Source organism: Pseudorca crassidens, chromosome 9 (assembly GCF_039906515.1).
Source record: "Pseudorca crassidens isolate mPseCra1 chromosome 9, mPseCra1.hap1, whole genome shotgun sequence".
NCBI classification, from domain to species: domain Eukaryota; kingdom Metazoa; phylum Chordata; class Mammalia; order Artiodactyla; family Delphinidae; genus Pseudorca; species Pseudorca crassidens.
The window spans coordinates 77791876-77813563 of NC_090304.1; the positions used below are offsets into that span (position 1 = coordinate 77791876).

The following is a 21688-nucleotide window of genomic DNA, read 5'->3' on the forward strand; positions in this document are numbered from 1 at the left end:
TGCTGTATAACAAAGTGAATCAGTTATACATATACATATATCCCCATATCTCCTCCCTCTTGCGTCTCCCTCCCACCCTCCCTATCCCACCCCTCTAGCTGGACACAAATCACCAATCTGATCTCCCTGTGCTATGCGGCTGCTTCCCACTAGCTATCTATTTTACATTTGGTAGTGTATATATGCCCATGCCACTCTCTCACTTTGTCCCAGCTTACCCTTCAGTTGCAACTCCCTCACCTCTTTATTTTTCTTCATAGCACATGTGACCCTTTTACACAATGTGTGCTTCACTTATTTATTCTGCTTCTAGTCTACTATGCCTTTCTGAACGTAGGTTCCATGAGGAGGCAGAGGTTTCCTGTGCACTTCACCATCCAGAGTGGTGCCTCGTACATGTGAGCGCCCAGTGCATATTTGTTCCACAGGAAATTAATGTTGGGCTTGCCGTTCTCAGCACCGTGTCTTGGGTGGGGCACAGAAACTCAAGGGACTCAATAGTCCTGAGCACAAGGGGCTCACACAGGAGTGTCAAGGTGGGGCTTCTGATCCAGTGGGGTTTCCATGTGCCAATGTGTTTAAGACTCAGCAGTAGAGGCCTTCGGTCTGTGGGGGGGTAACTTTGAGGAATAGTCATAAGACTGGGGGTGCCAATAATTAAGCCCCTGCCATTGGGACCCCAGGGGTATGAGAAAACAAAGCCCAGAATGAAACTCTTGTCTCTATCAGGAAGAGCAGCCATATATTGAAGGTAAATTATGTGTGAAGTTTGGAGGGGAAACTTCAGATCCAGATGAACCAAGGCCTACAGACGAGAAGGGGGCATGTGGGCCTTGATGTGCCTCTGGACGACTCCCCGCCCCCAACTACCTGGCAAAGGTCAGCACACATCTTAGCCTGGTCTTTATTGGCCCAGGTGCATATCCTGAGGCTTGTCCTGGGATTATTTTACAGGTATCTCAAAAGTGAGTCGGGCCACCTAAATGTCCTTCAACAGATAAATGGATAAAGAAGATGTGGTATGTTTATACAGTGGAATATTACTCAGCCATAAAAAAGAATGAAACAATGCCATTTGCAGCAACATGGATGAACCTAGAGATTATCATACTAAGGGAAGTAAGTCAGACAGAGAAAGCCAAATATCATATGACATCACTTACATGTGGAATCTAAAATAACAATACAAATGAACTTATTTACAAAACAGAAATAGACCCACAGACATAGAAAACACATGGTTACCAAAAGGGAAAGGGGGAAGAGGGATAAGTTAGGAGTTTGGGATTAACATATACACACTACTATATGTAAAATGGATAACCAACAAGGACGTACTGTATAGCACAGGGAAATATACTCAATATTTTTAATAAACTATAAGGGAAAAGAATCTGAAAAAATAGATATATATGTATATATAACTGAATCACTTTGCTGTACACCTGAAACTAACACAACATTGTAAATCAACTGTACTTCAATTTTTGAAAAAGTGATTTGGGTGTCTGGGAAGACGAGGGGTAAAAGATGTCTGAGGATTGTATCACCCAATGTCTGACGGAGATGCTCAATTGTAAGATCCTCAAAGATGAAGTGCTTCTTGCACATATTCTTATTTAATCCTCACATTGACCTCACGAGGAAGGCATTGTTAAACAGCTGAGGAAAATGAGCCTCAGAAAAGTTCAACGTTAGTCCAAGCTCACACGGGGGGTGGTAAGTGGCAGCATGGGGTCTCCCTCCAGATCTGTCTCTGAAGCTCTGTGTGTTTCTCTGAACCACACTGCCACACATTGGCACCAGCAGGCTGGGGCCATCCTGCCCGGTTCCTCACACATCCTGTCGCCAGCCTGCCTGAACTGTGTCAGTGTGACCTCCCAGGTCTGAATAGAATACCTTGTGGTTTGGCTAGCAGCCAGGCATAATGGGAACAAAAAAGGCCCAAGTTGGATGTAATGTACAACATGGTAATTATAGTTAATAATACTGCATTGTATATTCGAAAGTTGCTAAGAGAGTGGATCTTGAAAGTTCTTGTCACAAGAAAAAAATTGTAACTGTGGTGATGGATGTTAATTAGACTTATCGTGGCGATCACTTCACAATATATACAAATATAGAATTATTATATTGTATACCTGAAACTAACATAATGTTACATGTCAATTATATCTCAATTTTTTAAAAAAGAGAATGAGGGACTTCCCTGGTGGCGCAGTGGTTGAGAGTCTGCCTGCCAACGCAGGGGACATGGGTTCGAGCCCTGGTCTGGGAGGATCCCACGTGCTGCGGAGCAACCGGGCCAGTGAGCCACAGCTACTGAGCCTGCGTGTCTGGAGCCTGTGCTCCGCAACAGGAGAGGCCGCAATAGTAAGAAGTCCACGCACCGCGATGAAGAGTGGCCCCCGCTCACCGCAGGTGGAGAAAGCCCTCGCACAGAAATGAAGACCCAACACAGCCAAAAATAAATAAATAAATTTTTTTAAAAAAGAGAGAGAGAATGAAAGAAATTCTGAGAGGTAAAAGTCAAAGTCACAGGATTCCATGGACCCACAGATTACCACCTTCCAGGAGGTAATTACCTGGTTGGTGGTAATTACCACCAACCAGTCAAAGACTGGGTTGATATTTGCTCTCTTCCCATTAGTTGTCAATGAGATTTTGGTAGAAGAGTCTCAATTATTCCAAGCAAATGGAAACCCTTAAGGGGTAGAATGCCATCACTGACTTTCTGTTCAGGGTAGCTGTCTTGCTCTGTGGAGAAATTTTTAAAAACTTTAGAGACATCACTTTTTTTTGGCACCTCACGTTAATCTCAGGATGTCAAGTGTACAGCAGGGATTACTCCCCTCATCTGATGATAAAGGAAACCAAGGTGGCAGAGATAAAGCCTGCTTCCCTCTGCCCCTTTCTCCCTGGCAATTCTGATTGCACGGTGTCACCCAGGCAGACTTCTTCTCAACTCTAATCTCTCTTCTGGTGTGGATGAAAGGTGATACCCAGAAGGTTGGGACCAGAATACAGTCCTCAAAAAGTGGGGAAACAAAGAGCCCAAGTCAAGGCAGATTTGTGTGTTCTCTCTCTCGGTCTATGGGTAGATCCCTATGGTGGCCAGACAGAGAGAGCCTCACAGCCTTAGAGATCTGTGTCCCTCACTAGACCGCACTGCTGACCGAGCCAGCAGGAGGTTACTGGGGGTCTCATGTCAAAGTGTTTGGCCAGCAATTCTTAAACAGGTCTCCCTCAGGAGTTTTCTCTGCCTAAAGCCTGTTCTATTTTTCTTCTCCCGAGGTATAGCAAGCCCCGTTGGGGTATCAAGTGGCACCAAACACATTCATCCAACAAATGTATTCATTCAGAAAATATTTTTTGAGCACCCAGTATGTGCTGGGAACACTGAAAGTGCCTGTGACATAAATCCTTGGGTTATGGTTCTCGAAGGGTTATGCAAAGTCTTCTTTGGCGGCAATAGCATCATGAATATGGTGAAGTAGGCCACACGAGGGAAAAATTAGTCATTGCTGCTCTTTGATGCATTTTGTAAAGGCTGCCCTTGGCTCCTGCATTCTCCACAGCCTTCTATTACATTTCTGCTGTGCCTTAAGCCAGGGACACTGCTATGATATTCTTGGTTGTAAAGTGTCTAATTGAATGGCCCCATATTCTGGATTTTTTCTTGGACCCACCTACATCTAAAGTTACCAATTCTGGGTCTCATTCTCTAGAGGTTTAGATAAATTCATTCAGTTTGATGATCATAATTGGTTAATGTATCACCCTTATTAAAATTACATTTCAGAGGAACATACTATACCTCTACTTAAAGGAATACCAACTGGTGGGCAATTTGAAGGACTTAGTTGCATCATGAGGTATGTCGGTCCAGGATATATGTGTAACTCTCAACACTTATTTAGTTTAATGAAGTAAGCAGCCACCTGTGGAAACAGCCCTGTTTCTGGAGGGTACACACTTGAGGTTAAACCACCGAGTACAAGTAACCCAGAATCTCCTTGATTTCAAGAAGATCTTAACCATCTCCTCTGCAGACTCAAAAACAGATACTATTTCTCAAATTTCCAAAGATCCGTAGAAAACCAAGTAGCATTTTAGAATCCTGACACAATCTATAGTTACAAAGAATACCGTCCTTGGCACTGTACATTGGGAGTGGAGTGGACGCGGTCAGTGCTTCTACAGATGCCAGCAGACCTCTTTACAGCGCATCTCCTCCTGACATCTGTGTGCTTTTGCTTCTAAATGCCTGTACGTGACGTGTTCTCTGGAGGGGCTGCCCTTGGGCCACTGAAGGTTTATATTATATATTAAATGTCTGGGAGTTTGCATCCCCCTGGGCCAGCCCTTAAGCAAAGGACTGATGGGCCAGGGCATGAAAGTCCAGAGGCAGAACTTCAGAATTCCTCTGCAGGGCCAGGCTGAAGTTACCCTTAGCAGGGTTTTGCCTGCATCAGACGGTTGTGTGGATTTCTTCTTCCCTGTCCTGCTTTCTCCAACTCTTCATCAGTTGGTCCTGGGCCTGGAAGCATTGCTTCATTCCAAGTCTGCTTCTGGGGAACGTTCTCTAAGACAGGCTACATAAAGACAAGCAGCGTGCCAAGCCACAGATGTACTTCCAATACTGCTGTTCCCAGAGGGTAAAAGGAGCAATGCTTCAGCCTAATGCAGGCTTGTCTGAAATGTATGCTACTTCCAACCAGAAGCCTCTCTGACCTGAAATAAAGCACTCCACTTCCCCCCTACACCCTGATGCTCCGCCTGGGGGTTTTCATGGCATCTATCAGGCGACATGACTGACTCCTGTGTCTGACTAAGAACTCCTTGAGGGCAGAAACTGTGTCCTGACTGTTGTTTGAATTTTAAGTGAAATGACTGAATAAACCCCTATTGCTGACACTCACAACATCCCAGGTGCTGCACCGGGCATGGAGATGCATAAAAATCACTGGAATGAAAGTATCAATAGCATTAGATACTTCTCTTGTAAAGCACAGGTCAAAGCACACTGAATATAGTATTATTTTAATTTATGATAATGTATTTGATATTAGTATATTTGCAATTTTCATGAAATATTGTAAAATACTAGCAGGCTGCAGGCCTGGCGCCTGCTTGGAGGAGGAGGAGGAACGAGTTACAGTCAGCTGCAGAGAGGCTACAATTAACGTCCAGATTCTCTAACAATAGGTAGTAGTGGATTGCTGGAAAAATCATTATTCTCCCATAATGCCACAACCTCAGCCCAGATTGCTTAGAAAATAAAGTTGTTTTTTTTCTAAATGTGCTGATCCTGTAACATATTAAATGATATTTCCAAGCACAAACAATACTTCAGGACTTCTGATTTGTCCTGAAGGATGGACGTTCAAAACGCTCTAGCCTTTGACCACTCCTCACACCAAGGTTATCTTTATAAAGCCTACCAAGCTCTTAAGCCATCAGCCAGATGTCATCGGTTTAAGAGAGAAAAACTCAAACATATTCCAGGTGGTAATTAGAGACCTGAGTTAGGGGTTTGTGAGGAACAGTAACTGGGCTCCAGAATGGACAGCATCAGGGAGAAGCAACAAACTATGACAGTCTGTTCCTCCTTATTAATGAGGCTAAACGCTGCGTGAGCTAATGACACAGCCAAGGATTAACAGTATCCTCTTAGTCAATCGTGAAAGACGACTGAATCACATCTTTGAGAAAACTCAATAGGCTAGACCCATAAATGAATTAATAAGAAAAAAGCTGGCATATGATCAATTCATTACTGCCTACTACTTCTTGAGCCAAAGGATAACTATCTTATTAAACAAAAGTATGAAGTGAATGAGTCATGTTGCTTACCCTCCAAGAAGGAGGTAGAAATCAATCAGGAATGCCAAGATTTCCTTACATGGGTTTGGTATGTCCTCTAAGAAATGAGATGAAACCACAAACCCTAGCAGGTAAACTAAACCTAACACAAATGAGTCCAGGCTTCATTTCCTACTTTGTGGATGCTGAAGAATTTCTTCCCAAGTGTTGTATAGCTCTCTAGGATGAACAAGTTAAAATAGGCCTCATGGAACTACTGATTATAAGTCAGTTCTGTATTCTGTTTCTAGTACTGCTATTGGCACTGGTACACAGCACATTGCAATGAATATAATAGGTTTTAAATAAAAGTTCTATGAGTGGAATTTAATATGGTACCTGCCCTAAACCATCTTATGATATTATTTTAAAATGATAACAAAATTATTACAGTGAAAAGTAGCAAATGTGCCTTGAAATTTTCCTAAATATTGTTCATATATGATTCCTTTTTTTCAAGGATGGCAAATATGTGGCATGAGGGCCAACTTCCCATGTGCATGGCAAGCATTGTTAATTGTCTCTACATCTCTCTTTCCTCCTTTTCTCCACAGGGGCCTCAGATTCCTTCTCAGCACAATGCTCCAGACACTGTATATCAACCAATCAGAGAAACATGAGTTGAAACTTAAATGTCATAAGATTTTATGAGGTTTAAGAGGGAGAGATTTAAGACAGGGTAGAAAAAGGAATTTGAGAGCCATATCCTTTCTCCACAGTTGCTAACATTAACTGAATGCTTATATGTGCCAAGTATGATTTTCTGAGTCTAAGAGGTATTAACCCATTTCATCCTCACAGAAATTTTATGCAGGAGATGATGTTAGCTTTTTTTTTAATCTGTGGAATTTGGATAATGAGACCCAGAAAGGTTAAACAACTTAGTGAAAAATGCACAGCTGGTAATTGTCAGAGCTGGGATTCAAGCCCATATTTTCTGGCTCTAGATCCTTTACTCTGAGCTACTAGACTGAAAAGAACTCAGTAGAAGAGGTAGAAAACATATAGAGACTAGGAAAAAAGGTTGAAATCATTGAAATGAAAAAAGAAAGAAAAGGACAAGTGAGAAAAGAAACAAATAAAATCCAGATTTGTAAGCATAATGTTTTTTTCTAAGATCATTACTATGCTTTGAAAAATGTCTTTGATCATACATATATACACATATATGTGTGTATATATATACATAACATGCATATATTATATATGTGTTATATGTTTATAGACTAAATATAATGACAAACTATATATATGTATAGTGTGTACATATATTCTTCTACATATTAATAGTAGCGACGATATGACATGTTAACATTTTTTGAAATATAAGGTAACACTGAAATTTGACCTTTTACAACTAGTCTGAGAGTACATTTTCTGAGGAAGAGTGAAAGGTAAATGTCAGATGACTGAATCACAAAATACTGGAAAAGTTAAGGCAAAAGCAGAGCATTGCCATAGTACTTTTAGTCTCAGACATGATAATTAGTAAACTTAATTTATTCTGAGTCTGTTCTTGTGGTGCTATGAAAGTCTATTTTCATGAACAATGATGAGGACAAAAAGGCAGGGCAGTGAAGTTCAAGACTCACTTCTCAAATGTCATCATCAAGGCTTCCTCTAATGATTTAGGGAAAAAAGTAATGTTCTGTGCATTTACTAGAGGACATGCCTGTCTGCCTACTTTTTACACACTGTTCCTACAGTTTATCAGTGGACAATGGCTTCCAGAGTGGGCATTAGAAAAAGAAGAAAGGTAAAGGATTCTGAGATTCTGGACATACCTATTTTCTCTTGGTTTTTACTTCAGTGTCTTCGATAACATTATACTTAGAGAGTACTATGACTATGATGAATCTGAAAAACTAATTTTTAGTACTGTGACTTATGTAATCTCCTTAGCATGTAGAACTCCCCTTACCATTGACTATGTGGGCTATTTGATCTGTCATTTTCAAAGAGTTTAAAAAACATGAATCAATATCCCTATGATTCACTTACACTGGATAAATTATCTATCAAGTGGCACTAATATAAAAAAAGCCTATCATACAGTTGGTCAGTGTCTCTAGCTATTTACTCAGTTGTACAAAATTTCTACAAAAATTGATTCCAAAATGAAAGCTTTTGTGACTTGTGAATAGGTGTTATCATATTCATCCTGGAGAAGTATTTTTAAAAGTTTCCATAGAAACATTTACAGTTGTTGCTGTAAATAGAGTAAAGAAGAAACTTCAAGCAATCATTCTAGTGATTCAAGAAAAACAATACATTTGCCTTAATTACCAGGGTCTTTCATAGAGTTTGTGGTGTATCTCTAACCTCAGCTAGTCACACATAAAAGTAAAGACTCAGAATATAAGTCAAAAAGTATTGACAAAATTCAACATTCACTCATGATTTAAAAAAAAACTTCTTAAAAAAAAAAAGAATATAAGTCAATGTTGTGTACGGTAACAGATGTTTGGCTGAATTTTCAACTTCTGCCAGTGGTAGGGTGCCGAGCTGTGCTCCTACACAACCTCTGGTTAACTTTCTCAGGTAAGTTTCCAGAGTACAACACAGAGGTCTGGGTCAGGAACTCACATCCTTTTTTGTTCTCCAGTGATTCAACCTGCACCCTCTGCACTGAAGGGCAGAGACTCTAATTACAATGTAGGACCTCCCACCCAGCACCACTCAACAGAGCTGCGGGGACAGCTGCCATGGCTTTCATAAACCCTGCCTGGCACACAATGACGACGGACGGTTTCAGAGTGAAGAAGGAGGCTGTATCTGCTTGTTAGAATCAGAATAGATGCAGGCCATATTTAGAATGTGGCACTTAGAGAAAACCCTTGGCCCAAAGCTGGAAATTGGTCCTGACAGTGATTCTATTGGGGCACTCGTAGGTCAGGCTGCCTATTTGGCAAATACTACTGTATAGTCTCTCCATTTTAAGTAAAATTTTAGTTTTTGGTTTTCTTTTACTATTCACATAGTGATAAGATTAATACTGGAATAGTGCTGGATGGGTGGCAGAGATTGTCCAAATAAAGTCAATCTGTTCTCACCAAGTCACAGCCACTGAATTCACTATTTCTCCCTTAGTGTCCCACACTCATGCCCAACTCTTGGCCTTGCTCACACTATCCCCACCTCTTAATATAAATCTCCATCTTTTATTCTTTTTTGTATCTGCAATCATTTTGAAGCCAAGTATTCTTTTTACCCCTAGCCTTTCTTGATTAACATGATTGCGTATCTCTGGACTGGGTATAGAATGGAATTTTGGCTTTTCAGATACAGCCCATTTTTCCTCACCTAGAGGTTGAAATATAAGCTTCACAATGAGACAACCACACTCCAAAATAGCTGTTCAAGATCCCAGGTAACTGTGAGGCCTCTGCTGAGAGGCAGGCCTAGGTTTTGTTCCTGGTTCTGACACTTGCTCTATGTGCAAGTTACTTAGCCACTAAAAGTCTCTGTTTTCTCATTTCTAAAATGAGGATAGTAACAGTAGTTACCTCATATAGATGTTGTAAGCATTAAGTTAGATTAAATTATATAGAGCATGGAAAGCATTTATCACAGTGCATGGCACATGGTAAGTGCTCAATAAACACTTCTTATAGTTGTATTAAGTCTTATTTCTTTACTTTGTTGCAGATTCCTTGAGGTCAGACACATTTTTTATTCCTTTTAATCCCTGGCAAAGTTTTAAGCAGACTAGATTCTGGTGATTCATTTTATATTCCTAGTAAAATCATATTGAATTTGTGTTATTTCTCAGTCTCAGAGTAATGAGAACAGCAGAGAGTCAAACTAGGCAGCGATGTACAAAACCAGGGGCTTCATTTTGTTCTTTGGTGGATGGTCTGCCATGAGGAGTGGGCAGGGCTTGGCGCCTCAGGGAGTAGCTGTATGGTCAGAGTGCCAGATATCATTGTTCTGTCCTCCTTATGGTACCCAAACTTCCAGAAAGCACCAAACCACAGAGGAGAAATATGAGAGACAGCAGTTTGGATAAACACATTTAAATTTCTTAACCACCTAATTTTAAAAGATTAAGCTTACTGCAACATGAATACAGGATTTAAAGCCAGTGGTCTTGAGATATTTGAAGGATCATTGTGCTTTGACAATCCTTTGCCAATATGCCTTGAATTAAGTTCTTGCTGGAATTTTTAAAGCCTTTCTTAAAATATGCTTGAGTTGTCTTTTCATCTTCCAATTAAAAGGAAATTAGAAGAGATGCCAATTCAGCTGCACTTCAAGGAAAATGTGTTGACTTCAGGACATTTAATTTTGAACAATAACAGGTGGCCCTTGATGGCAGTGTCTTTTACTGAGGAACTCATTGTCATGCCTGTTGCATTTCCTAAAACTTACATCTTGTCAAGTCAACCCAACTTAAAAGACACTGAGATGTCTAAATACCTTTTCCAGAATCTTCTGGAGTCAAGCCCATTTGCTGTCATAGTGGCTTGGAGGCCAGTCTCTTGCATGGCATGACACACAAGCTTTATGCATTTAGATTGTTTTAATTTGCAGATAGTGCATTTGGTTTTGAGGTTGATTTTTAAAATTTCTGATTCAAATGTTGTCACAAAACATTTGAAAACAGACCTTTTCTGTATTACTAAATAATTTCTCAATAAGTAATAACCAAACACAAAATCACAAATCTCAGCTATATTTTCTGATCTGGTTACATAAAGGCTTTTTGATGTAAACTAAATCAAAGTTGGGGCTAAATAGATTCTCTGTAACCATTTTATCTTTTTTTTTTTTTTTTTTTGCGGTACGTGGGCCTCTCACTGTTGTGGCCTCTCCCGTTGCAGAGCACAGGCTCCAGACGTGCAGGCTCAGCGGCCATGACTCACGGGCCCAGCCGCTCCGTGGCACGTGGAATCTTCCCGGACTGGGGCACGAACCCGTATCCCCTGCATGGGCAGGCGGACTCTCAACCACTGCGCCACCAGGGAAGCCCCTGTGACCATTTTATCTTTAAAATGAAATTTAAAATTTGCTTGAATTTAAAGCAGCACTTCCAGTCAATGCTCAGCATCATCCAAATGTTGACAGTCTTTGGGTAGCTGAATAGTGAACCTTCATTTCTTTCTTTTAGTTGTTTTAGATATGGCCTCATATCATCAGTAAGTAATAGCAACCTCTTGGTAAATGCTCATGAATTCAGATTCCTGTTTTATATATTTTGAGAGGAGGGTAGGACATACTAAGTATTTGCATGTTCCCTCAACACGTTTTTTGCTTTACATTTGAGGCCAAACATAGGAATTCACCTGTAAAGCCCCTTGGAAATGGCACAAAAATTGTGCTATAATTGAAGCAAATAACGATAATTGTTTGTGGCTTTCATACTTCTCCAATAAAGTGTTCTTATTTGGCCAATAATTTTTCAATAAAATAAAAAATTGTACATTGTACAATAAAAAGTATAATATAAAGAGCTTTTGAGTATCTGTATTGGCTGCAAAAGAAAATAGGACAAGTATTTCACATGCACATGTGCAAACACACACACACACACACACACACACACACACACAGAACTGAACTATGTTTCCAGAGTTCAGTGAAGGAAACACTTTTTCACTGGTAAGTGTAACATTTTCAAAGAGATGAATCAGAAAATTTAGGAAAGATTTAACCCCATTTTGCAGATATTATCAATCATATTCTGTGGGGGCTAAGAAGGGTAGATGATTAAACAGTATTCTCTAAATGGCAAGAGATTATTTTTTTCTAGATTTCAAGTCTGGAAGTCACCAGCAAGGGATCCACAGAGCAGGCAAGAAGGTACCTGATATCTCCATCAGGGAAATACCACAATATGGTGTGTCTGCCCTGCCAGCTAAAATGATTCCCAGGCAAACACTACATGGCAATCACATCATCACAATAGTTGTACCCAAGAAAGCAGTTTACACAACAAGCACCAAACAACTGGGAATAATTTTCATCATAATCTGCAACCTTTAGCCTGAATAATGAAATTTAATCATCAAAAATATTAAATAGTAGAGTTCCAAATAATAGGATGACCCAAGTTATCTTTGAACATTTTCTTCTCTAAAAGCTGGTCATATTGCTAGTTAAAAAAATAAATCAGAAAATAACATGGCTTCAAGTGGACAAATAAATATGAATTTTAAAGAAAGACTTTGCATTATCTATTGCTTTCCTCTTGATTTGGTTTCATTGATAATTTGTCCCCAAGTTTTCTAATAAGTTCTGCCAAGTCTTCTGAATTTTGAGTTTTTTCTTCAAGAAGTTCATAGCGGAGACTTGAGATGTCCTGTTTAATTTCCTTCAGCTCCCCTTTGCAAAACAAGAGTGATAAGAAGTCAATTGTAAATACGTAATGCAGAGAAACTAGTGATTCTGGGATAGATTGAAATGAGCCTTAATGCCACACACACCTGTATTTTGAATCCCTTCAAAGGAAATCACTTTTTAATGGGGGCAGGTTTCTATTTTCTCAGCTCAGTATTTTGGTTAGTGAAAAGATTATAGAGAAAACTTACAACGTCGTCCTCCTGAAGTCAGTGGAAGGGAAACACTGGTGGCAAATGTTACAGGGTTTGGGGGCAATGGACCCTTACTATTCCCAACCACTTCCTTCTCCCTCCAAGCCCCCCACGGATATAACACTGTTCGCTCTCCTCGGGTATTAGGTGTGCGGAGGCGGAGGGTAGACTGTAGTAGTTACTTCATTTTATATAAGGGACTTGGGCACCCATGGATTTTGGTATCCACACAGGTCCTGGAAACAACCTCCCACGAATACCAAGAGATGACTGTAGTTACATATCTAGCAAGTGTCATCTGCCCCCAACTGCGGAGACATAGCCTATTTCCCCAGTGTGTAGCAATACTGATGGTTGGCGAGATCCTGTCTTCTCCTGTTGAAGCTCACCCTTCCCACGCCCATCTCTCCAGCTCTCCCTCAGCTCTGCCTCAGGCCCCAGGTCCTGGCTTATGCTCAGGGGCTGACTTGTCCCTGTGTTCAACTCACCTTCATTCACTTCATCACTCTCCTTATCTATCTGGGCTTGTAATACATATCTTTTAATGAGCCTCTTCATTATTTTCTAGGCAGAGAAAAGAGAAATCCATCTTAGTTTTACGTTCATGATAAATCACTCATTTGGAATAAGTGTCTGATTTTTTCTCTCTTTAGTAAGCACTTCAGAAATGATAGCTATGAAAGATTAAGATGATTTATCTGGTAGGGGATGCATACTATCTCCAGATTTTAAAAGTAATTTTCACATCACCAGGACTAATGACTGAAAAGTTAATTCTTGAGAAAAGAATAAGTTCAGAGCAAACATCTAATCCTTCATTGCTTGTATTTTACTTGAAAGTGTTAGAACAAGACACAGCCTTAACAGCTGGGCAGGTCAGAGGTGTGCACTTCTGCACGTGGAAATGGAAAGTTAAGCAAATGTGCCCTCATTTATGGCTTTTCCCCTCCATTACAAAGAAATGGAGCCAGTTTTGATTTTATACTTGTTAATAATTTAGGAATGGCTAGCTTCAATGTAATAATATTTCTCTAGCACTTGAGCTTCCACCATGAGGATATTGCTTTTACTATGTACTTTTCATAAAAAGTAAGAGGCTCAGCAAGTATGCAGGAAGTCCTGGGTGGATATATAGCTAAACCAAATCTTGCTACCTAAACCTTAAACTAAATGATAGTCAAATCCCACTTTCAAGAACTTATCCTAATGATGTAATTAAGTACATGGACAAGTATGTTCATAGTAGTCTACTTACAATAGTGAAAAAAAAAACCCTTAAATGTCCATCAATAGAGGATTATTTATTTGTACAAAGGAATATAGTACATCCATTAAAATTAATATGAATATATGTTTTGTGAAGTGAAAAACTATTATTCATTATATAAGTCTTGTTAACTCATTTATATAATATTACATATACATTTCTATTATAATATTAAACTATATGTAAAATTATATACATACATATAATCATCTGGAAGAATATTCACGAACAGTAAGTAGTCTTTACTTCTCAGTGGTGGGGTTTTTTACTCTCTTCTTTATGTTTTTTGTAAGATAGACTTTTTTTTTTTTTGTCTGTGTTCATGTATTGGAAGACTTTATATAGTTAGGACAACAATTCTACTCAAATCGATCTATAGATTCAACACAGTCACAGTTTTGGAATACACAATCAATTCTAAAATTTATATGGAAAGGCAATGAAACAGAATAACCCAAACAACTTGGAAAAGAACAACAATGGAGAATTCACATTAGTAAGATAGGCTTTTTACAATAAACGTGTAGGCTCTAAGTTCCATGATGGCAAGACTTCATCTATTTCGTTCGCTTCTATATCTCTAGTACTTAGAAAGTGCATGGTAGGTGGTAGTTACTCAATAAATATTTTTTTGAATTAGTGTATTATTTTGATATTGAGAAAAATATCATAACAGTCCATTTTCACTTAACTAATCACATAGTTTGAGTTTCTAAATATTACAAATAACTAGTCTTATTTCTTTAAAAATTAATGCTTACCTGATATTGTCTTGGAGGATTACTGAAACTGTTTAACTGGAAATCTTCTGAACTTCTTAAGCTTGATTGTTTACTATGTCCAAACTGTATTTTGAAAAGAATTAGAAATTGATTATCATTTAATTTTTTTTCAATGTGATGATATTTATCTCATTGTTATATATGTGAACTAAGTCTCATATATATAAATAATCTTTTCTATATGTATAGTGCCATTTTAACTTAATTTGCTTAATATTCTGTCTTCCAAGACAAATCATAGACACTTTAGGTGTGTTCAGCCTCTCAGTGTCTATTAGAGGTTGTCTGAGGACACTCTTAGACTTTGTGGTTATCAATCATTTTGTCATGAGAGTCATGTTTTAACATTCCCACAGATACACCCTTGGTGGAGAAAGAGGCAAACAAGTTGAGAAAATAACGGTGGTGATCTCAGAAGTCCATTGATGAGGGATCCACAGTCCAGCATGATTGACTACACCATCCACACCTGCAGTAGAGACTGTGCTAAGACTCCTGAAGAAACACCAGGGTAAGACTTTGTTGTAGGATAGGATTCAGGTGCCAAGAAAGCACTAATAAACCATTTGAATTTTAGGATATATATAGTATCCTATCTGGGCAGCACTTTTCAAATAATACATTTGCTTGAATAGGAAAATAACAAGGAAAGTAATCTGCAAGAGAGGTGGTAAAGTACCATATTAACATGATAAGAGGATGATTAAAAACCTCTTTAAGGCATTTTCTAAAGGGAAAAAAGTGGTTTTACAAAGAAATAAGTAGGAGAAATTGAGCAAAACACAGCATCTCCAAATATACATTTTTGGGGGTGCAAAACTCTTTTCCAGGGGAGAAGAAACTTCAAGACTATCTACTAAGACAGCCATGATTTATATTTCCCAATGACATCTAAGTTGCTACAGGTAAAGCTCGATGAGACTCAATTAAAATCCTTGACTTCAATGCATTGATGCTTTAAATGGCCACATGCTGAATTCAAGCAGCTATGCACACATTCATCCATTAAACAGGTATGTGTGAGTGACCTCTATATATAAGGTGCTGTGCTATGTTCTGAGTATTTAATGAATAACATAAATAACTATGATCTAGCTGAGTTATAATAATGGGAAAAGTATGGCAAGGCTGACAAGATTCATATTCATTGTGAAGATATTGTTTAGATAGCATCCTTTTCCATGTAGTTATTTGCCTTTTATTTCACCCTCTCTAATAATGTCAGCAAAATGTCCGTATTTTTTTTAACTTTATATTAACTTTTAAAAAATTAAGATAAAATTGTACAATTGACCAAATTAACCAGAGGCAGCTTGGGTTCTGTAGAAGAGCGCTTGACAGAAACCTGAAAACTCAAATCTGGCTCTGCCACAAGTTAGCTGTGGGATACTAGGTGAGAAGCTGAAACCCTACAATCTCTTCTGACAGTGAAGGGAATGCCCTAGTTGACCTCTACAGTCCTTCAAGTCCTACTAATTTATGAATTCGTGAAACAAATGCAAACTTCAACATATTTTAATGTTTATTTTCAAATTACATAATCATTTATTTTTATAATATTATAAAATATAATGATATTTAATATATTAGATATGATTCCTGGATTTCAAACTATGATTTATGCTTTAAAGACATCATTAAACATGATGACCAGAGTCATCACTTCCATCCCCCAGTTTTTATGATAAAGCATGGAGGGTGAGGACAGGTTCATAATCAGAGCGAAAGGATCCAGGCAAAGGGAATCTTTGTGTGCATCACGTCCATCTCTTCATGAATGCACAGCCTCATGGTGGCAAATCATTAATTTGATGTCTCCTTCTTTTGTTAGAGGCCACTAACACATCCAAATGGTGTTCATGGAAAAAAAGAAAGTGAAAAATTATACTTCTTTGAGAGTTTTTTAGAGATGAATGTGTGGACCTTAATACTCGTGCCGGTCATTCCAAATTAAGGCAGCTCCACAACCCACCATGCCTATGGCAATCATCCTTTTTTGTAAATTTAATATTATATGAACACTATGCAGGCTTTTTTTCATTTGCTCTTTTCTAATTTAAGGTTTGTTATTCCCAATTCCTGAAACACTCTTTTCCTGGCTCTTTGCCTGTCTGACTTGCTTTGTCTGATCCTCTGGAGTTTAGCTCAACACATAAGCTCCTCAAATGGCTTTCTCTGCCTACCCCATGAAAATAGATCTTGAGCAAGCTAGGCCTTTTGTACCCTTCAAAACATGCTTCACAATTGTTAATTACTTTATTCACTGGCTTGTTTACATGGTTATTTTCTACATCCTCCTGGGCTCTACAGAAGGAGGGACTTTGTTTAGTTTATCTCAGTGCCTTAAGAGCCATCGCTGTCCCGCAGATGGTAAGTGCTCAAAAGTTGTTGGTTGGTGAATGAATGAAGGGAGAAGTGCTTTCGGGTCACTAATAGAGTTCACCTGGTTTCTGAACAACTTGCTATACAAGACGTGTACAATACAGGTTCATGAACCAATTGGCTGCAGCTCAACCACACGGGAAAGATAAATCTGAAACATGGTTTTAAGGTCTGAGGCAGATGACTTACAAATTAATACCCTGGATGACACAGAAGAGGTAACAGTACCGGGAAAGCCAGAAAACAGTTTTCTGTTCATTTGAGAATGGGTATAATTGTAGATTTTCCAGATTGTAGATCTTGACGTGTCAATGACTGCAGCTACAGTGTGTCATACAGTTTTATAACACACAGATCCTCTTTGCATGCACCCAATGGGTAGAGTCTGGGATTTCTCAACTGCAACATTTTTGACACTTTGGGCTGGGTAATTCTTTATTGTGGGGGGCTTCCAGTACATTGTACAATGTTTGCCAGCACCCATGGCCTTGATACCCTAGATGCCAATAACAGTTCCCTTCTCTAGTTGTGACAACCAAAAAAGTCTCCAGGTATTACAAATGCACCCTGGACTGCTGGTAGTGTGGAATCAAAATTACCTCTCAGTGGGAACCACTAGTATAGTTAAATGGTATATGACTAAACAGTTACAAATTAATTTGGATCACTTTTATGTGAAGAGTTCTGCTCTAAATCTGAAGTATGAATTTGGATGCAAATATAACATTTATTTAGCAAAAATTTCTAAACAGTTTCTGATATATAGTAGGTATTCAACAAATACATGTTTAAAAATTTAATAACACAAAGGAATAATATGTAAGAAGAAACTTACCCAATGGTGCAAAGAAGCATTATTACCACTTGGTGGCAGAAAATTCTAATTTATATTTGTTTTGATGTACAGCTACTAAAATAGACTGGGAAGTCAAGGGAATTCAGTTGGCAATATGAATAGCATTTAAACCTTAGTGATTTGGACATTTATAGATGGCACTGACGCATAATGTGATGGGAGTGGGAAAGGGGAGCTTGTTGAGTAGAAGCAGGAAGGACTGGGTGTATTAAGCTTTCTTCCTGTGTAATGCAAATACACACTCTGATTCTGAATAAAGCACTGCCTGTCCTTTTTTTCCCCATACCTTCTACCGTATTTCCTGCATTCTTTATGTTTCTTTTCTTTTTTAATCCTAGTAATTAGTTTGATATTAGCATTTCTTATCTTGCTGCAGCTTCATTGTAGGATTAGAGTGAGGAACACTAAATAACTTGTTTGTTATTCATTAAGAATAACAAGTAAGCCTCAGGCTTGGGAATTTTTTATGTTGTTGGACATAGTACTAGGAGTCAGTCTCCCATTCCCCACGTTGAGGGGTCTGAGGCAGGGATCAAAGCAATGAACTGAAAATGTAGAGGAAATATGATCAGTCAGCAGGGGGTGCACATATGACATGAAACCATGTGGTACAGTGCTTGTAAAAGCTCTTGCTTGAAATCAAACAGATATGGATTTGAATTCTGGCTCTGTCATGTGTCTGAAGTGGGACTTTGAGCAAGTCATTTCACCTCTGTTAACCTAAGGTTTCTCATGTATAAAATAGGGAAAATAATATTACCTACCTTCTAGAGTTAATATGAGGATTAAAGAGATAAGGTGTGTAGCTTGACATAGTAGATGTTGTACAAGTGTCAACAGCTATTATTATTGTACAGAAGGATAATTATCTACTATGTGGCTTTAGGCCTATTTCATGGTTAGTTTTAATCTGCTCTATTTCTTTTGGAGACACTTTGCTGAATATTGCTTTTTACTGATGTGCTCATGTCCATGACTAAGTCATCCAGGGAATGAAATACTCAGTGATTCCCATACCCAGATAAGCATTAGAATCTCCTAAGTACTTATTAAAATGCACATTTCCAGGCCCAATGGCCAGAGATTTTAACTCTATAGACCTGGAGAAGAGGATGGGTAATTTGTACAAATTCATCTGTTGAAGTGACCCTGGTGATAGTAACAAATTGGAACCACTACATTATACAACTGGTTCATCAGATGACTAAAAAGAAAGCCCCTGACCTAATTAGAAGCTAAAGGACATAGTTCCTGGATATGTAACTGATAAAACAAAAAAATCTCCACATCTCATTCAATCCAGTACAGAATGGACTCCAAATCCTAAAATAACATCTACGCTCCATACTTGCCTATGGTTCATGGCATGTAAAACCTGCTCTGAAACTGACTACTTGAAGGAGATCTGTTCTAGAGCTAGAACAGAGCAAATATTCAAGAAGTTATTTGGCATTTTCAGGTTTACACATGTAATACAGTATGGCAGAGACTGAATATTAATGTATGCTGTCCTTTCAGACTATATGTCCGAAAAGCTAATGCTAACCACCAAAGTCAGTGATACTCAGAGCTGAAGGAGATGATTAAAGATAATAAATAGATATGCTAAAAAGTATTTTTATATGGCTCATCTGACTGATTTATATAGTGTCCGTGGAGCAGATGTGAAGGAAGCAGATGTGAAGGAAGTTTTGTGGGACCTAACCACTTTAACTTTCAAGGAGCCAAGAAAGAAGACCCCAGCAAAATAGAAACTTAACTGTGCCATTTTAGACATAGACTTTATGAAAAAGAATGAACAAAAGCCATGCAAATGGGTTAGGGAAAACACACAGCAACAGGCAAAACTGATTGGAACTATAAATGGTTGCTTTAAAAAACATTTTCTCAGGAATATAGTTAATGTATCAAGCAAAAGCAAGCTATGTGAAATATGCCTCAGTTTTGTTCACCACAAGCTTAAATGGTAAGGGAAAATAGACACTTGTGTTGATTTGGTCCTCTAGAAATCAAATGCCAAGACAAAGTGAGAAATATGAGATGTATTCAGAATTATGCCTGTGAAAGATAATGGGAAGTGGCAGCAGAAGGCATAAAAAGCTCCCAGACCGTGAGGCATGGCTCACCTGGGAAAGAGGGAAAGGTAGTAAGATTGTCTGGGAAAGTCAGCCAGCCCAACGGGGAGCTGCGGTGCAGAATGCCCGAAGAGAGGTCCTGTGTTGGCTTGAACTATCCGGGACCTAAAGAGCATGGCCATGGCGGGAAAGCTGAGGGGACCCCAAAGATGCTGCAGCCGGAGGCTGTCAGCTGACCGAACTCCTTGAAGCAGGCTCTCTCGAAAGAAAACATGAGCCGTACACTCCCATGGCTGCCACAATAAACAGTCTCTCAAAAGGGTCTCTAGAAGGTTCAGCTGACATTGGAATCAACATTTCATCGATCTACCACTGTGATCAGATACCAGAGGCTTCGTATTGCTGTTAAAGAATTTGCTTTCGCCTGGGATTGAAATATGTGCTATCGGAAAGTGTAGAGTAATCCAAGCTATGTTTAAAAAATATAAAATGTATTTTCCAGATGATTAAAACAAATTTTAAGTTTCCACATTTTTTGAGAAACTCTAAAGAAAATAAAATTATTTGATTTGAAAGACACTATAGTTTCTATCGTAAAGAAAAAAGCCATGTTGATCCCCCTTGAATTTTTCTCATATTTGTCCAACGCTTTATTGTTATCATGCATTCATCATACTTCCAGCACAAGTAATTTCTTACTGGAAAACTATAAAATCCAACTCACACTGACCTATTTTTGAAAAATTTTTATTGAGTTATTCATAACCAAATAACAAAAAGCTGCTTCTTTATAACAAGTACTTCACTACTTGTATAATAGTGTTTGTGATTTACAAAGCATCAACTGAATCCTCTCAACGATTTTGTGTGATGGGCTGTACAACTTGATCATTCCTATCTTGTAGATGAGGAAATTAAGGTTCAGAGAAGTCAAACGAATTGCTAAAGGGGCAGAGATAAGATGAGATCCCAATCTTCTGACTACTTGGTTCAATGATCTGGCTATATCAATACTATATCAATACATAAGAGTATTCCTATTTTGTTGGAGGAGGAAACATACTTGGCTTAAAAACAAAACAAAATAGCATCCCTCCTTGGCATTTGTGTCCCATGGGGTGGCCCTGTAGCAGAGTTCTGGCTAATGAGATATAATAACAGAAATTGTTGGGAGGCATCTCTGAGGGTGATTCAGCTAGGGGCCCACTTTTCCTTTGCCCCATTCCTTCTTCATGCCTGAAAAGTGGGTGAGATGTCTGGAGGTGAAGGTGTCACCTTGCATCTGACTATGACAAAAAAATCCAGGAGAATCAGAGAGACTCACTCCTGGCAACAGTCCTGTACTGCCAACTCTGGAGAGTTAAATGAGAGGGGGAAAAACAACTATCTTATTGAAAACACCATGATATGTGCAACTGAATGCTAGTCCCACCGGATACACTGCCTTCTCCTAATGAATTCACTCAAAATTTCCCTCAGCAACATGCATTTATTGTATCCCACTATGTGCCTGCTGCCAGAATGAAGCAAAAGTCCTCAGCATCAGGGATTTTGCCGCTCCAAATTACGGAGCTGATGCAGCTCCAGGGTACATTGCTCATTATAAACTGGGCTGATGACAGGAGCCATTAAATTCTCAGGGTGCCTTTTTGTGACAGCTTCTCGATTACTGACAAATAATGCAGCTCTGTTAGGTGTGCATAATCTCCACCTGAGCTGCCGAGAATTAAGTTAATTATATCTCCATCAGGTCCCTATTGTTTCAATTTTCCCTTCTTTACATCACAATTTCTATATTCCATCACCCATAAGTACCCCAGTATACTTGTTTACTATCTGTCTTAAACAGCCATGTAATTCTTTTTGTTGATTAACAGGACACAGGCTTATTTTTACTTCTCAATAACAGATTCTTTGAGCATTGTTAA

At 38.8% G+C, this 21688-nt stretch overlaps 1 protein-coding gene across 6 annotated transcripts in view; it reads right to left on the minus strand.

The window, feature by feature from the left end:
- Positions 1 to 11845: 11845 nt before the first annotated feature.
- Positions 11846 to 21688, minus strand: part of TRPC6 (transient receptor potential cation channel subfamily C member 6) — a 116157-nt gene continuing 106314 nt past the window's right edge. For 4 of the 6 annotated variants that reach the window (XM_067750799.1, XM_067750798.1, XM_067750802.1 and 1 more), the window contains 3 exons: positions 14427 to 14510; positions 12887 to 12962; positions 11846 to 12189 (listed from right to left, as the gene is read on the minus strand). In XM_067750799.1, the coding sequence (XP_067606900.1) occupies positions 12038 to 12189; positions 12887 to 12962; positions 14427 to 14510 (312 nt within the window). In that variant the 3' untranslated portion in view covers positions 11846 to 12037. The other 2 variants (XM_067750800.1, XM_067750803.1) reach the window with 2 other exon arrangements.